We start from the raw sequence: 18878 nt of genomic DNA, 5'->3' as shown, positions 1-18878 counted from the left end.
GGGTGGCCGGGCACTCCCTTAGAGATAGGGTGAGGAGCTCGGCCATCCGCGAGGAGCTCGGAGTAGAGCCGCTGCTCCTCCACATTGAGAGGAGCCATTTGAGGTGGCTCGGGCATCTATACCGGATGCCTCATGGACGCCTTCCTCGGGAGGTGTTCCAGGCACGTCCCACCGGGAGGAGGCCCAGGGGACGGCCCAGGACACGCTGGAGGGACTATGTCTCTCGGCTGGCCTGGGAACGCCTTGGGCTCCCCCTGGAGGAGCTGGAGGAGGTGTCTGGAGAGAGAGACGTCTGGGCGTCTCTGCTGAGTCTGCTGCCCCCGCGACCCGATCCTGGATAAGCGGAAGACGACGAACGAACGAACATGTGGAAGAAGGTGGCCTGGTCAGTTCAGACATGAATTTACATTTTGACCTACATGCACATGTCACTATGGAGAGTTTGAAAACATTTATTTAATTCAACATTAATATGCGTCCTGTGTTTAGTTAAATATAGAATGAAAGAAGGAAAAAAACTTAATTTCATTATTTTAAAACTGTTTTTGTAAGTTGTAGGGCGTGACTGTACAATGATTATCTCTTTCTTCTTAAGTGGACAATCTTCATCAGAGGTCTGACAATCCCTGTTGTACTCCTCTAATCAGCTTAAACCAGAAAATTTTTCCTGCATATTCATCTGATCATGCTCCAACCTGTGGTGTTTTGCTATGTTGTGGAACATGCAGCAGACAACTACAATCTGAATCACCTTTTCTGGGCTATATACACTCTACAAAGAGTATATGGGCTGTAGTTCATGTTTGGTACTTACAATAATCTCATTTAATTATTTTGGTTTAGTGATGACAGTTAACTTTTATAGGTGCTATTGCCTTAAAAGTCACACATTTTAATCTGAAAGTGGCTTTTTACTTTCAGTCCAAGGGAATTAGTTAAGTTTAATGCATCTTTAGTATCCTACGTGTAAAGTCATGACGTAAACTTTGCCCGGTGGTTGACGTTATGATCACGTACAGGTGAAAATTCAATTATGATGCGGCTAGCTTATTTGGAGGACTGCCTTTATGTTATGCCAGGAAGGCGCTATAGACTTCATCAACGTCTGGTAGCGGCACATGCGTTGCGGTGTAACCAGGCTTGACCTTATATAAGGACATGCTACAATGCAGAGATGGTGGTGCTTTTTTAAGGGGCTGCTTTCATGGATGTTGCGGTGAGCTGCTGCTGCTGCAGCCAGTGAAGCCATCTCTCAAGTCCTGCCTGTACATGATATGATGTAAATAACGCATAATATCCTGACATTTAGCGCTAAGATACATTTTGCTGAAAAAAACTTTAAGCACTTATGAATATACATCTGACCCTCATCGGGCATTGTGCTGGTGGTGCTGGGGGTTAAGTGTGTGACCCATGTACAGAGGCCTTAGTCCTCGACGCAGACTGTTGTGGGATAAAATTTTGGCCTGTCAACATTAGCATTATTCCCTTCCCTGCTCTCTGCCCCCTAATTCCTGATAACCTTCTTTCAAAAAAAATGAATAAATACATTAAGGTCACTAGTGCCAACTGACACGGATCCAAGCTAATCTATTGGATACTCAAAAGACAGCCATGACAAAAGGCAATTTTTCATAATGGAAACCAAGTTGGACCTCAATGATCATAAATCAATTATAATTTATAGTGGCAAAACATCACTGGTAACAACCAATCTGCATAAAAATTTGGGCTTCCACAAGGTTTTGCATTCTTTGTGGTTAAGAAAATGTCACATAGTAGGTAATATGTAATTTAAACATCCACGTCAAGTTTAATTATGAGGTTTGAGCTGTTTGATGTGAAGCCATAAGCATGAGAAACTCTCCCACAATCTGATTATACCATTACCATGTAAGTATTTTATGCTTATTAGAAAAACTAAAATAACATGCTAAAACACACATTTAAGATTATTTACATTCAAGCTTTATTTTAATATAGTGTGAGTTATAATGTAACTTAATTCAATTACTTGTTACCAATTGAAGCAATTCATTTAAGTTGGATCAACTCTTCTCTTTTTACAGTGTAGAAGCACTCCTTCTGTGCGATCCATATTGTCCTAAGTAATGGTGCGCTGGAAGGATCCAGATGCAAGAACATGCAGTGTTGAAAGGAGTTTTTCCATAGGAGAAATGGTATGGTTTCTATTTGTGACTGGCTTAAAAAGCTCGAAAAATGGTATTGGTGAACAGATGTTATGTCTCTATTTCTATATTTAATTTACAGCTAGAGCTACAATCACTTCCATGGCAGCAAGTGTGGAAAATGTGCAGTGACAAAATGTGAAAAAGTTCAAGGGGTATGAATCCTTTGGAAGGCACTGTAACTCATAGGAGCTCCAGCCATAAATTCCTTATTCTCACCAATAGTACAAATTTTAATTTTACTGTTCCATGATGACCTTAAGTCGTGCTTTATAGATCAATCAGTATGAGACCTTATTCCAGAACAAGGACCCAAAACATTAAGCAAAATCTCAAACCTTCTCTGTCCCTGAAGAAAACCACCTTACATGCCACATCTTGCTCTGGATTATGGAATTGTTAGCACGCTTATTTTCCACTGCCAATCTTAAAACACTCACTTACTGTAGTTCCGCTCTGGTCATTGCTACAGAATTTATGTGGTTTTAGTTAAAAGATAGAAGGGTTATTATTGTGATCTAAAAACCAACAGCCAACCACTATGTTTTGTAAAAGCTTGTTTGTTTTGACTTCTTTTTTGTATGTGTATCATGACAGCGGTTGACAATGTAGACTGTCCTTGTATCAGTTTGGTGTTTTGCATTCCATTGCTGCAAATAAAAAAAAGAATGTGAGGATACCTGTTTCAGAGCATGCAGTTCCATGGAAAGGATCTAAACGTCTGCACGCAAAGGGCTGTCCCACTGAATCTGCTGAACGTTTGTCAAATAACTAACAGACCAAATAAGTAATTGTAAGGTATGGGTTATCTTTCATGGAAAAATTGTTTTTTGGGGGCGTTTTCATACACAGCTTGGATCTTTTAATGATTCATTTTAACCATTCTTTATTCATGGTAAAATGACTATTCAATGTAAGACTGTAAGTGTTTTTAATGGGTGAATAAGATTGAATGTGTTCAGGATTTTCTCTTATCCATCTTTATGTCAAAATTATGAATACAGTCTTAAATACATCCATAACACTCCGCTAATATTTAGCATGTAGCACCTTGACCATATGCTCTGCCTGGATAATACATTACCCTCCTTTGCGCAGTTTTTTGAGTTTTATATCGGTTGGTTTCTTCAACAGAAGAAGGTGTAGTCCAGAAAAAGAAAATGTCCACTAGAACCTTTAGAACTGGAACGGTGGCTTCGGCTGGACCCCATAAAACTAAGGTGGGTTGGTTCAGGTGAATTTAGCTGTGGAGCCTGAGGCTCTAGTGACAGAAGCGTAGACCTAGGGTGAAGTTGCAGGAGGCCGGTGGCTGGAGGATGAGGCTGAGCTCTAGTGTTACTTGGGCGACTGTGGTTCAGGTGGTAGGAGTTCATCCTGCAACCGGTGGGTTGCCGGGTTTAACCCCTGCGCCATCCTTCTCAGTCGTGGTGTTCTTGGGTAAGGCACTTTACCTGCCTTGCCTGCTGATAGTGGTTAGAGAGCGTGGTGATACCGGCTGTATGGCAGCCCCGCTTCCATCAGTGTGCCTCAGGGCAGCAGTGACTACATTGTAGCTCACCACTGTCAGTATCAGAAATGTGTTTTGTGCATAAGTTGGGAGAATGTTTATAATTTGCATCAACACTGTCAAATGTATTCAATTGCAGGTTGACTCGACAGAAACACATAACCATGTTCTAAATGTAATCAGTAATATATGTTTAATATATTATATTAAGAATTTAAAATTTGAATTGTAATTTGGTTAGTTAACATTAATTTTTCATTGAAATTTAAAATTTGGGCTGTCTCTCCTAGGATGTGCAGCATAAAAAAGGTGTGGTTCATGGTTTCCACAGTGTCTCAAGCCCTTGCTTTTAAGAGACTTCATGCTGGGTTTCAGAGGGAACCTGCAATAGAAACAAGTCCAATATAGCCTAATCAGAAGAAGAAAAACATGTTTGAAATCTGAGCAGGTAAGTGCCTCAGCCCTTCAGACAACGTATCGGTAACATCCAGAGAATTATATACATCGCTGAACTTTAATGAAAAGCAAAATGCCATCTAGTAGCTCTGTTCTGACTTGATATGAGAGAAATGTTGCATAACTCTGCTCTAACTCTCATTTTGTTCCTTTAAAATGGAAGTCAAACAAGTCTTCAATAGGCTGCTGTTTCCCAGATTCCAGAGACACCTCTTCTTACCTCCTCCCTCTTACTTGTTGAATAAGCAGCAAATCAAACAAGCAAAACAAATACAGAATCAAGGGAAGCATGTATAACCAAATTATTGATTACCTTCCAGGAAACCAGATATGTAAATTTACAGCGAGGGCGGTGTGTTGATCTCCACCTACTTGCAGGAATGAGGAGGCATAGTTTAAGCTTGTGTGCATAAATAGCAGGTTCGACACAGCAAGAGGAGCTGCATCCTCTCCAGATAACCACCCAGGCACCTTGGCATCCTGAAACAGCTTAGCTTTACAGAAAAGTGCAGAGGTAGATATTTATTTTAAATTTGTAAGAAAATTGTTCTCTGAATGAAGTTTCTCATTGTGATCGGCCCACTAAATTTAGGCAATGAACTCTTTGAAATCATTTCTAAATTTTATCTGAGGGTAGCTGATTATTTTAAATTTGGTTTCATTCCTTTTCAGACTGTATCTACAAGCTAACAATGGCAGGTAAGTGCAATTGTTTCCCGGGATTTTTTCAACACTAATTCTTAAGAGGACGTGCATTGCGACCATTGTCATTTGCCTTACCAGTCTTTCAGTGTACCTCCTGAAATTCCAGTTAAAATTAACAAACCAGAGCAGTACAATGTAGACACAGTTGTCACGAGTAGCAGCAGTCTCAATGCAGCAGTAAGAATAGAAGTATTTTATACATAAATACAAAGAAGAATCAGATATTCCACCATCCAGGGCCATAGACAGACAGACAGACAGACAGACAGGCAGACAGACAGACAGACAGACAGACAGACAGACAGACAGACAGACAGACAGACAGATGTTTTATTTGTCTCTTGCTGATTATTTTAAATTTGGTTTTCATTCTTTTTCAGACTGTATCGACAAACTAACATTGGCAGGTAAGTGTAGTCCTTTTTCCCATGATTTTGTTTCAACATTCTAACCGTTAGAGGATGTACATTGCGACTTTTCTCTTTTGCCTCATCAGTCTTTTAGTTTACCCCCTTTAGTGCTGAAACATCTTTCCTCTGAGTTTATAAGCTTCTTGTTAGTAACTGTTTGTTTTTCAGATGAAAGCTTTCAGAAAGAGTTCCTGGAGAGCCATAATTCCTACAGGGCCTTGCACCATGCTCCTCCACTGACCTTCAACAGCGAACTGACTACTGCAGCGCAGAAATGGGCTGATGAATGCCTGAAAAAAAAGATCCTGGGACACAGTGATTCTGAGGATGGAGAAAATGTCTACTCTATGCAAAGCCAAAAACCCATTAAACTAACAGGTGCTTAATCTGTTTTAAATAACAGCTTTATTAACTGCTTTTGATTTCAAAGTAATACATCATTTTAACTGTTTTATAGAATGAATAGAGAAAACTAAAAGATCCACTTGTCACCTCAGTGTTTAGTCACTAAAACAAGAAACTCACATATTCATAGGCCATATGACAGTCATTAGTGTACCATTGTGGGTTTTTACAGTGTTTTTGTTCTGTCCCCTGTTTTTACTCCATTGCTTTAGGAAAAGAAGCTGTAGACAGTTGGTACAGCGAAATCAAGGATTATTTGTTCAATAAGCCTGGAAGCCAACCAAAAACCGGTAAAACACAACACACTCAGTACCTTCCATTCTAACTGAACCACAGATCTATTGAAAATGTATGCATGAGACAAGATTCACACAATAACTTTATCCTTAATCTACCTTTCTCCTCTGGATCCAAGCGAGAAATTTAAACTAACTGACATGGTTGTTTACAACGGTTATCATTTGTCCTATTGTGTGGAAGAGCTATACATAAAGTGAAAAAACATATATATATTTTGTGCTCTCCTTTGCTATTAAAAATGTTTCGTATGATTTAAACCATTCTGTTAGAAGAGATATGTCCATACTGGTAATCCTGAAAAGATTCTGAAAATGACCATTGTCATACCATTGAAGCAGCAGATGACCATCTTCTTCTTCAGGACCAGCATTGCTGAATGATAGACAGAGAGTGTAACAGTCAGGTATTACTGGATTTCTGTCTTTGTTCCTGCAGGACATTTTACCCAGGTGGTCTGGAAAGACACCAAGGAGCTTGGTGTGGGCCTAGCCACTGATGGTAATACTGTCATTGTGGTTGGGCAATACCGCCCACCTGGGAACTATACCAACAAAGGTCAATTTGAGAATAACGTCCTTCCAAAAGGTAACACTTGACCAGTGTTTGAATATTTTAAAGTCCTTCTAACAAAACTTCTTTACTCTGCAAACCGAACAGAGAGAGTTAAAACTGTGCTTTTAAGCTACATTAGGATGAGGTTTATTGATGGGTGGAGGCTACTAGAGGCTGTTTGGGCAATAATCTAGTCTTGCTTTCACATAACCTTTCAAAGTCTCTCACAAACACTATCCCGGTCTCTTACATACACTAAGACACTGTGCAGACATATACAGTTAGAATTAACAAATCAGAGCAGTACAATGTAGACACAGTTGTCACGAGTAGCAGCAGTCTCAATACAGCAGTAAGAATAGAAGTATTTTATACATAAATACAAAGAAGAATCAGATATTCCACCATCCAGGGCCATAGACAGACAGACAGACAGACAGACAGACAGACAGACAGACATAGATAGATAGATAGATAGATAGATAGATAGATAGATAGATAGATAGATAGATAGATAGATAGATAGATAGATAGATAGATAGATAGATAGATAGATAGATAGATAGATAGATAGATAGATAGATAGATAGATAGATAGATAGATAGATAGATAGATAGATAGATAGATAGATAGATAGATAGATAGATAGATAGATAGATAGATAGATAGATAGATAGATAGATAGATAGATAGATAGATAGAAAGAAAGATAGATAGATAGATAGATAGATAGATAGATAGATAGATAGATAGATAGATAGATAGATAGATAGATAGATAGATAGATAGATAGATAGATAGATAGATAGATAGATAGATAGATAGATAGATAGATAGATAGATAGATAGATAGATAGATAGATAGATAGATAGATAGAAAGAAAGAAAGATAGATAGAAAGAAAGAAAGATAGATAGATAGATAGATAGATAGATAGATAGATAGATAGATAGATAGATAGATAGATAGATAGATAGATAGATAGATAGATAGATAGATAGATAGATAGATAGATAGATAGATAGATAGATAGATAGATAGATAGATAGATAGATAGATAGATAGATAGATAGATAGATAGATAGATAGATAGATAGATAGATAGATAGATAGATAGATAGATAGATAGATAGATAGATAGATAGATAGATAGATAGATAGATAGATAGATAGATAGATAGATAGATAGATAGATAGATAGATAGATAGATAGATAGATAGATAGATAGATAGATAGTTAGTTTTATTTTACTGTTGCTTATTCTTTTAAATTTGGTTTCATTCCCTTTCAGACTCTACTGACAAACCAACATTGGCAGGTAAGTGCAATTGTTTCCCGGGATTTTTTCAACACTAATTCTTAAGAGGACGTGCATTGCGACCATTGTCATTTGCCTTACCAGTCTTTCAGTGTACCTCCTGAAATTCCAGTTAAAATTAAGAAACCAGAGCAGTACAATGTAGACACAGTTGTCACGAGTAGCAGCAGTCTCAATGCAGCAGTAAGAATAGAAGTATTTCATACATAAATACAAAGAAGAATCAGATATTCCACCATCCAGGGGCATAGACAGACAGACAGACAGACAGACAGACAGACAGACAGACAGACAGACAGACAGACAGACAGACAGACAGACAGACAGACAGACAGACAGACAGACAGACAGACAGACAGACAGATAGACAGATAGATAGATAGATAGATAGATAGATAGATAGATAGATAGATAGATAGATAGATAGATAGATAGATAGATAGATAGATAGATAGATAGATAGATAGATAGATAGATAGATAGATAGATAGATAGATAGATAGATAGATAGATAGATAGATAGATAGATAGATAGATAGATAGATAGATAGATAGATAGATAGATAGATAGATAGATAGATAGATAGATAGATAGATAGATAGATAGATAGATAGATAGATAGATAGATAGATAGATAGATAGATAGATAGATAGATAGATAGATAGATAGATAGATAGATAGATAGATAGATAGATAGATAGATAGATAGATAGATAGATAGATAGATAGATAGATAGATAGATAGATAGATAGATAGATAGATAGATAGATAGATAGATAGATAGATAGATAGATAGATAGATAGATAGATAGATAGATAGATAGATAGATAGATAGATAGATAGATAGATAGATAGATAGATAGATAGATAGATAGATAGATAGATAGATAGATAGATAGATAGATAGATAGAAAGAAAGATAGATAGATAGATAGATAGATAGATAGATAGATAGATAGATAGATAGATAGATAGATAGATAGATAGATAGATAGATAGATAGATAGATAGATAGATAGATAGATAGATAGATAGATAGATAGATAGATAGATAGATAGATAGATAGATAGATAGATAGATAGATAGATAGATAGATAGATAGATAGATAGATAGATAGATAGATAGATAGATAGATAGATAGATAGATAGATAGATAGATAGATAGATAGATAGATAGATAGATAGATAGATAGATAGATAGATAGATAGATAGATAGATAGATAGATAGATAGATAGATAGATAGATAGATAGATAGATAGATAGATAGATAGATAGATAGATAGATAGATAGATAGATAGATAGATAGATAGATAGATAGATAGATAGATAGATAGATAGATAGATAGATAGATAGATAGATAGATAGATAGATAGATAGATAGATAGATAGATAGATAGATAGATAGATAGATAGATAGATAGATAGATAGATAGATAGATAGATAGATAGATAGATAGATAGATAGATAGATAGATAGATAGATAGATAGATAGATAGATAGATAGATAGATAGATAGATAGATAGATAGATAGATAGATAGATAGATAGATAGATAGATAGATAGATAGATAGATAGATAGATAGATAGATAGAAAGAAAGATAGATAGATAGATAGATAGATAGATAGATAGATAGATAGATAGATAGATAGATAGATAGATAGATAGATAGATAGATAGATAGATAGATAGATAGATAGATAGATAGATAGATAGATAGATAGATAGATAGATAGATAGATAGATAGATAGATAGATAGATAGATAGATAGATAGATAGAAAGAAAGAAAGAAAGAAAGAAAGATAGATAGATAGATAGATAGATAGATAGATAGATAGATAGATAGATAGATAGATAGATAGATAGATAGATAGATAGATAGATAGATAGATAGATAGATAGATAGATAGATAGATAGATAGATAGATAGATAGATAGATAGATAGATAGATAGATAGATAGATAGATAGATAGATAGATAGATAGATAGATAGATAGATAGATAGATAGATAGATAGATAGATAGATAGATAGATAGATAGATAGATAGATAGATAGATAGATAGATAGATAGATAGATAGATAGATAGATAGATAGATAGATAGATAGATAGATGGATAGTTTTATTTTACCGTTGCTGATTCTTTTAAATTTGGTTTCATTCCCTTTCAGACTCTACTGACAAACCAACATTGGCAGGTAAGTGCAATTGTTTCCCGGGATTTTTTCAACACTAATTCTTAAGAGGACGTGCATTGCGACCATTGTCATTTGCCTTACCAGTCTTTCAGTGTACCTCCTGAAATTCCAGTTAAAATTAAGAAACCAGAGCAGTACAATGTAGACACAGTTGTCACGAGTAGCAGCAGTCTCAATGCAGCAGTAAGAATAGAAGTATTTCATACATAAATACAAAGAAGAATCAGATATTCCACCATCCAGGGGCATAGACAGACAGACAGACAGACAGACAGACAGACAGACAGACAGACAGACAGACAGACAGACAGACAGATGTTTTATTTGTCTCTTGCTGATTATTTTAAATTTGGTTTTCATTCTTTTTCAGACTGTATCGACAAACTAACATTGGCAGGTAAGTGTAGTCCTTTTTCCCATGATTTTGTTTCAACATTCTAACCGTTAGAGGATGTACATTGCGACTTTTCTCTTTTGCCTCATCAGTCTTTTAGTTTACCCCCTTTAGTGCTGAAACATCTTTCCTCTGAGTTTATAAGCTTCTTGTTAGTAACTGTTTGTTTTTCAGATGAAAGCTTTCAGAAAGAGTTCCTGGAGAGCCATAATTCCTACAGGGCCTTGCACCATGCTCCTCCACTGACCTTCAACAGCGAACTGACTACTGCAGCGCAGAAATGGGCTGATGAATGCCTGAAAAAAAAGATCCTGGGACACAGTGATTCTGAGGATGGAGAAAATGTCTACTCTATGCAAAGCCAAAAACCCATTAAACTAACAGGTGCTTAATCTGTTTTAAATAACAGCTTTATTAACTGCTTTTGATTTCAAAGTAATACATCATTTTAACTGTTTTATAGAATGAATAGAGAAAACTAAAAGATCCACTTGTCACCTCAGTGTTTAGTCACTAAAACAAGAAACTCACATATTCATAGGCCATATGACAGTCATTAGTGTACCATTGTGGGTTTTTACAGTGTTTTTGTTCTGTCCCCTGTTTTTACTCCATTGCTTTAGGAAAAGAAGCTGTAGACAGTTGGTACAGCGAAATCAAGGATTATTTGTTCAATAAGCCTGGAAGCCAACCAAAAACCGGTAAAACACAACACACTCAGTACCTTCCATTCTAACTGAACCACAGATCTATTGAAAATGTATGCATGAGACAAGATTCACACAATAACTTTATCCTTAATCTACCTTTCTCCTCTGGATCCAAGCGAGAAATTTAAACTAACTGACATGGTTGTTTACAACGGTTATCATTTGTCCTATTGTGTGGAAGAGCTATACATAAAGTGAAAAAACATATATATATTTTGTGCTCTCCTTTGCTATTAAAAATGTTTTGTATGATTTAAAACATTCTGTTAGAAGAGATATGTCCATACTGGTAATCCTGAAAAGATTCTGAAAATGACCATTGTCATACCATTGAAGCAGCAGATGACCATCTTCTTCTTCAGGACCAGCATTGCTGAATGATAGACAGAGAGTGTAACAGTCAGGTATTACTGGATTTCTGTCTTTGTTCCTGCAGGACATTTTACCCAGGTGGTCTGGAAAGACACCAAGGAGCTTGGTGTGGGCCTAGCCACTGATGGTAATACTGTCATTGTGGTTGGGCAATACCGCCCACCTGGGAACTATACCAACAAAGGTCAATTTGAGAATAACGTCCTTCCAAAAGGTAACACTTGACCAGAGTTTGAATATTTTAAAGTCCTTCTAACAAAACTTCTTTACTCTGCAAACCGAACAGAGAGAGTTAAAACTGTGCTTTTAAGCTACATAAGGATGAGGTTTATTGATGGGTGGAGGCTACTAGAGGCTGTTTGGGCCATAATCTAGTCTTGCTTTCACATAACCTTTCAAAGTCTCTCACAAACACTATCCCGGTCTCTTACATACACTAAGACACTGTGCAGACATATTCAGTTAGAATTAACAAACCAGAGCAGTACAATGTAGACACAGTTGTCACGAGTAGCAGCAGTCTCAATACAGCAGTAAGAATAGAAGTATTTTATACATAAATACAAAGAAGAATCAGATATTCCACCATCCAGGGCCATAGACAGACAGACAGACAGACAGACAGACAGACAGACAGACAGACAGATATTCTTATTTGTCTGCACTTTACTTTACTTTTTTCTTTGTTTACTTCTTTCCTGAGTTGCCCGTTTTTCCTTTCTTGTTGCAGATTAAAAGCTGTGTAGGTTGCCGCCAGCAGAGGGTGGACTGCAGTAGGTAGAACCTCCAGTGAGAGGAAGACAACTCTGAGAAAAAAAAATTCTGCAAAACGTCTGTGTAGAAGAAGAGAAGGATGTTACATTCTGGATTTTACATACTGAGTATTCTAATTAGTGATCTGAACAAAATGAACAAAGTATAAGCTTCAAATAAAACATGTTTTATTTGAATTCTTTTTTTATCAAACTGTCTGTTATAATGGTACAATTATTTTGAAACCTACAGACCTTCATTAACAAGAATTGCATGTGTCAGATACATAAATACAGATTCAGACAACAAGCAGTTTTGAAGTTTTGTTGGTTTGGTTCTGAGCATGCTTCATGTACTGTAGGCGCTGTCCTATTGTTAGTTTGACAGGGTAAATGAGTGATGCTTATACAAGCTGTGAAACATTCACAGCGATTAACCAATAAGGAAGTCATAACAAAGTGACAGCAGATTAGAACCTGAAACATATGCATAGCTCTAACTTAGTTAGAGCTATGCATATGTTATGCTTATTTGATATGCTGCTGATTTTGCAGGTTTTCCCACTTGCAAAGCATTTATAAGTCTTTAATTTTTATCAAAGACACTCTTCAACTGTAAGTGAAGGTATCTAAAACAAAAATCACCTTTTAAGTAATTTATCAGCATTTTATTGCATGACATAAGTATTTGATACATCAGAAAACCAAAACTTAAATTTGGTACAGAAACCTTTGTTTGCAATTACAGATATCAGATGTAGTTCTTGACAAGGTTTGCCCACACTGCAGCAGGGATTTTGGACCACTCTTCTGTAAGGATTATGATTCTTGATTAATTAATATTTATCAAAATTAGAATTAAAAATCAGAATTCAGAAAAATAATTTTCTCAACCAAAAATCATTATTTAAAAATAAATATCAGAGATGCACTCTGGTGTGGTGATTATGTGCTCAAAATATTTAATACTTATAATTAGTTAATTATCATTAATAATTGATAATTATTAACCAAAACCACGCTAAATGTCACTGTTGAATCAACTGTTTCAACGATTCGCAGGGGACACTCACCTTATCTTGACAGATAAATCACTCTTGCTCAAAATAAACACAAACGCTTTCTCTTTATCTACGTGAACATTTATTAAACCAACAGCCCTGATACACTATTCTGATTCAATAATCTTCACCTAATCAAGCATGCAAAATTTTACACAAAGTGGTATAATAACTAACCAAACAAAGATAAAAACAACATTGAGTGTCTATGAAGATCAAACCAGCAGTTTATGGGCAAAAAGGGTAATGGAACAAACCTTTGGGTTTACTTGGAATGTGAAACCTGTAACCAGTAGAGAGCAATACCACCAGCATGCAGTCAGAAAAGACAATGGAACAGTGAGCATTCCACCATGAGGTTCTAGCTGCAGCTTCAGGGCTTCTGAGAACCTCTAATAGTTCAACTTTTAAGTTCACCTGAGTCCGCACTCAGGGGTTCAAGGCATAGCGAAACACACACAGCTTCAAAGCACAGCGGCTTTCAAAGTCCAACAGCAGTCAAAGCTTCAATAAGACATTTCATGCACATGGAACTTAAAACATATTGGACTACAATAAGTGGCGATTCTAAATCGCCCTAAAATCCTACTCTATCCTGCCCAAGATACTTCTATCGCACTAACAGAAATAAAACAAGAACAAAATTACTTGGTGTCGTCTTCTCTGGAGCAGCAAGTAGAGGGTAGAGGGAGGAAAAGTGTTGTTTGTCCGTAACCAACTCAAGGACGATCAGCTTCTCTTCCTTTGGCAAAAGGGGAAAAATATGATGAGTCGTCAGCAGTCGACTGGAGCAAAAACAAAGAGGAAATTCTTGTCTCCTTGGAAAACCTCTGTGGGTTTTTCTTGAGTTGTGTGTCAGATCCACGCCTTCGATTGGTTAGGTAAAACCTAAAGGTCTTCTTATCCCAGTAAGTTTTTAATAGCAGACGATGACAGGAGGTGTAGCAGCAGATGAGGCTGGGAGGTGTAGTAGCAGTCGATGATGGGATGTGTAGTAGCAGACGATGTTGGGAGGTGTAGTAGCAAAGATGATGGGAGGTGTGGTAGCAAACGATGATGGGAGGTGTGGTAGCAGTCAATGCTGGGAGGTGTAGCAGCAGACTGTTAAGAATAACCTTTATTAATATGACTCATAGTTGTTTTTCCCATTTATACCATAGTAATATAAAATACAAGTTCTAATGTCTCCCTTTTGTTAGAATAGGATAAGAATGCTCATCGACACACATTACAAGGATAAATGACCCAAGGGTTGTCATGAATGACCTGAGGCTGGGGCACTGGGATTGATAGAGAAGCAGCCGGTATAACTGGTTTGATTAGAAAGCCACAGCACACTTGGATTAGGGATGGACACTTGCCACTACACAACCTAACAGATAGACACCACAATGGTGACACATAGTTTACTGATAATCACTGAGGGAGTGCACATCCATTGCATTGGAGTGCCAGATATAAACTACATGTGACCTTCTTTCGGGGCTCTTCGTCATCGTCTAACAGACGGTGACCGTCCAAGACGGGAGCCTCAGCGCTGATCTCTGTAATCATTCCTCTGCCTTATTTTAGATTAAAAGAGCTACAAGTTATAAACTGTTTGAGAGTGGTTCCTTTAAGAGTCAGTGTTAGATAAAGTGTGTGATTGCTTCTGGGGACCAAGTACCGGAGGAGCTCCGAGGCGTCTGACCGCCAACAGGGTGCGGTAGCTCGGACAAGACAATGATAGGAGGTGTAGCATCAGACGATGCTGGGAGGTTTAGTAGCAGACGATGATCGGAGGTGTAGTAGCAGACGATACCGGGGGATGTAGTAGCAAACGATGATGGGAGGTGTAGCAGCAGACAATGCTGGGAGGTTTAGTAGCAGATGATGATCGGAGGTGTAGTAGCAGATTATACCGGGGGATGTAGTAGCAAACGATGATGGGAGGTGTAGCAGCAGACAATGCTGGGAGGTTTAGTAGCAGACGATGATTGGAGTTGTAGTAGCAGATGATACCGGGGGATGTAGTAGCAAACGATGATGGGAGGTGTAGCAGCAGACAATGCTGGGAGGTTTAGTAGCAGACGATGATCGGAGGTGTCGTAGCAGATGATACCGGGGGATGTAGTAGCAAACGATGATGGGAGGTGTAGTAGCGGACGATGTTGGGAGGTGTAGTAGCAGACGATGCTAGGAGGTGTAGTAGCAAACGATGATGGGAGGTGTAGTAGCAGACATTGATGGGATGTGTAGTAGCAGACAATGATGGGAGGTGTAGTAGCAAGCAATGATAGGAGGTGTAGAGGTGTAGTAGCAGATGATGATGGGAGGTGTAGTAGCAGACGATGATAGGAGTTGTCGTAGCAGTCGATGCTGGGAGGTGTAATAGCAGACGATGACAGGAGGTATAGCAGCAGACGAGGCTGGGAGGTGTAGTAGCAGACAATGATGGGAGGTGTAGTAACAGAAAACAATGATGGGAGGTGTAGTAACAAACGATGATGGGAGGTGTAGTAGCAAACGATGATGGGAGGTGTAGTAGCAAACGATGATGGGAGGTGTAGTAGCAAACGATGATGGGAGGTGTAGTAGCAGACAATGATAGGAGTTGTCGTAGCAGTCGATGCTGGGAGGTGTAATAGCAGACGATGACAGGAGGTATAGCAGCAGACGAGGCTGGGAGGTGTAGTAGCAGACAATGATGGGAGGTGTAGTAACAGAAAACAATGATGGGAGGTGTAGTAGCAAACGATGATGGGAGGTGTAGTAGCAAACGATGATGAGAAGTGTAGTAGCAGACGATGTTGGGAGGTGTAGTAGCAGACGATGCTGGGCGGTGTAGTAGCAAGCGATGATAGGAGGTGTAGAGGTGTAGTAGCAGATGATGATGGGAGGTGTAGTAGCAGACGATGCTGGGAGGTGTAGTAGCAAACAATGCTGGGAGGTGTAGTAGCAAACGATAACCCAACACCTCCATACAGATTTTCTCCAGATCCTTCAGGTTTCGGGGCTGTCACTGGGCAATACAGACTTGCAGCTCCCTCCAAAGATTTTCAATTGGGTTCAGATCTGGAGACTGGCTAGGCCACTCCAGGACTTTGAGATGCTTCTTACAGAACCACTCCTTAGTTGCTCTGGTTGTGTGCTTCGGGTCATTGTCATGCTGGAAGACCCATCGTCAATGTCCTTACTGAGGAAAGGAGGTCATTGGCTAAGATCTCCCGATACATGGCCCCATCCATCCTCCCCTCAATACTGTGCAGTCATCCTGTCCCCTTTGCAGAAAAGCACCCCCAAAGAAGGATGCTTCTACATCCATGCTTCATGGTAGGGATTTTGTTCTTGTGGTTGTACTCATCCTTTTTCTTCCTCAATTTAATTTAATTCAATTCAACTCAATTCAGTTTATTTATATAGCGCCAATTCACAACACATGTCGTCTCAAGGCACTTCACAAAGTCAGGTACATACATTCCAATTAATCCTAACAATTGAACAGTGCAGTCAGATTCAGTTATTTATTCAAATTGGGTAAAACGTTTTTATGTCTAAGGAAACCCAGCAAATTGCTTTAAGTCAGAGACTTGTAGCATTCACTCCTCCTAGATGAAGATGTAGAGACAGTGGACAGTCACTTTGCAGCAATCCCTCATACTGAGCATGCATGTAGCGACAGTGGAGAGGAAAAATTCCTTTTTAACAGGAAGAAACCTCCAGCAGAACCAGAACCGGGCTCAGTGTGAGCGGCCATCTGCCATGATCGACTGGGGGTTTGAGAGAACAAGCAGAGACACAAAAAGAACACAGAAGCACTGATCCAGGAGTCCTTTCTATGGGAAGGAAAAGTAAATGTTAATGGATGTAGCTCCTTTAGTCATTTCATCTAGAAACTCCAAACACGGCAAGTGGAGTTTAGACCAAAAAGCTCTATTTTTGTCATGTGGTCTCATCAGATCACATGACCTTCTCCCATTCCTCCTCTGGATCATCCAGATGGTCAGTGGCAAACTTCAGACGGGCCTTAACGTACGTAGGCTTGAGCAGGGGGACCTTGCGTGCGCTGCAGGATTTTAATTCATGGTGGTGTAGTGTGTTACTAATGGTCTTCTTTGAGACTGTGGTCCCAGCTGACTTCAGGTCATTGACTTGGTCCTGCCGTGTAGTTCTGGGCTGATCCCTCACCTTCCTCATGATCATTGATGCCCCATGAGGTGAGATCTTGCATGGAGCCCCAGACTGAGGGAGATTGACCATCATCTTGAACTTCTTCCATTTTCTTATAATGGCACCAACAGTTGTTGCCTTCTCACCAAGCTGCTTGGCTATTTTCCTGTAGCCCATCCCAGCCTTGTGCAGGTCTACTATTTTAGCCCTGATGTCCTTACACAGCTCTCTGGTCTTGGCCATTGTGGAGAGGTTGGAGTTTGTTTCATTGAGTGTGTGGACAGGTGTCTTTTATACAGATAACGAGTTCAAACAGGTGCAATTAATACAGGTAATGAGTGGAGAACAGGAGGGCTTCTTAAAAAAGAACTAACAGGCCTGTGGGAGCCACGATTCTTACTGGTTGTTAGATGATCAAATACTTATGTCATGCAATAAAATGTATATTATTTACTTAAAAATCACACAATGTGATGTTCTCGATTATTGTTTCGTTTTATATTTGCCATGGGTAATCTCATTTATCTGGAGACACGCTGTTGATAAATAATAGCCACCATAAGGAAGAAAAACCTGCATGCATATGTAGTTATTGGAGAATGTCTCTGCAGTGATTCTTTACCAAAATGAGAGAACAGCGCCACCCAGTGACATGATAAGGTTTTTTCTGTCCGATAGTTGAAACATCCCACTGATATTAAATCAGATGAAACTTTTCGTCTTTTAAGTCAGTAAGGATTACTACATTTAATTGTATTTGCTAACTGCAAGAATAATGAGAGAGAATGCTTTAGGTTTTTTTTTTTTTTTTTTACTTTGCATGGGGTGTGTCATCTTATTAACTGCATGGCTTGTTCAAACAGTCTGGGTACCCTTGAAATTTTAACCAGTCCTCCTGGCTGGGTAAACAACAATAGGTCAGTGTTAAAGAAGCTGGCATTTTACGGAACGCACATGGAAAGTTAAGTGGAAGGAAGAAGTATGGCAGAAGAAGGTGTTCAACAACATCAAAAACCAGTGTTGACAGAATTGTGAAGCAAAGCCAATTCAGGGGATTAGGGGGGCTTCACAAGAGTTGGACTACAGCTGGAGTTCAAGCTTTATGACCCAGACATATCCTGGATATGAACTACATCTGTCATATTCGATGGGCTAAGCTACTCACCTGACAGATCTAAGTGTGTGAGAGCCTACAGCTGTTTTACCACAGGGTTGTCGGCTCTCTCCCCTACCATATTTGTTGTACAGGTTTACAAGCATCTCATTAAATACATTAATAAAACAGTTCTGGGCCTTCCGTCTTTAAATTACTGCGGCGGCTGCACCAATCCGTCTGATGATCTCCCACTCCACTCTCCCCTCAGTTTTGAATAAGATCCTGAG

The 18878-nt window shown here is 38.6% G+C and overlaps 1 protein-coding gene across 1 annotated transcript; it reads left to right on the top strand.

The window, feature by feature from the left end:
• The first annotated feature begins 4578 nt into the window (after positions 1-4578).
• Positions 4579-12483, top strand: LOC124878539 (ancylostoma secreted protein-like). Its single transcript, XM_047382527.1, has 13 exons — positions 4579-4666; positions 4825-4851; positions 5238-5264; positions 5436-5645; positions 5885-5962; positions 6408-6557; positions 7818-7844; positions 10031-10057; positions 10428-10454; positions 10626-10835; positions 11075-11152; positions 11598-11747; positions 12264-12483. The coding sequence occupies exons 2-13, from the start codon at positions 4845-4847 to the stop codon at positions 12266-12268; spliced, it is 996 nt and encodes a 331-aa protein (XP_047238483.1). The 5' UTR covers positions 4579-4666; positions 4825-4844; the 3' UTR covers positions 12269-12483.
• Positions 12484-18878: the final 6395 nt, after the last annotated feature.

Source organism: Girardinichthys multiradiatus, chromosome 12 (genome assembly GCF_021462225.1).
Source record: "Girardinichthys multiradiatus isolate DD_20200921_A chromosome 12, DD_fGirMul_XY1, whole genome shotgun sequence".
Lineage (NCBI taxonomy): Eukaryota > Metazoa > Chordata > Actinopteri > Cyprinodontiformes > Goodeidae > Girardinichthys > Girardinichthys multiradiatus.
The sequence above is the reverse complement of the archived record's forward strand: the minus strand, read 5'-3'. Positions and strand labels throughout refer to the sequence as shown.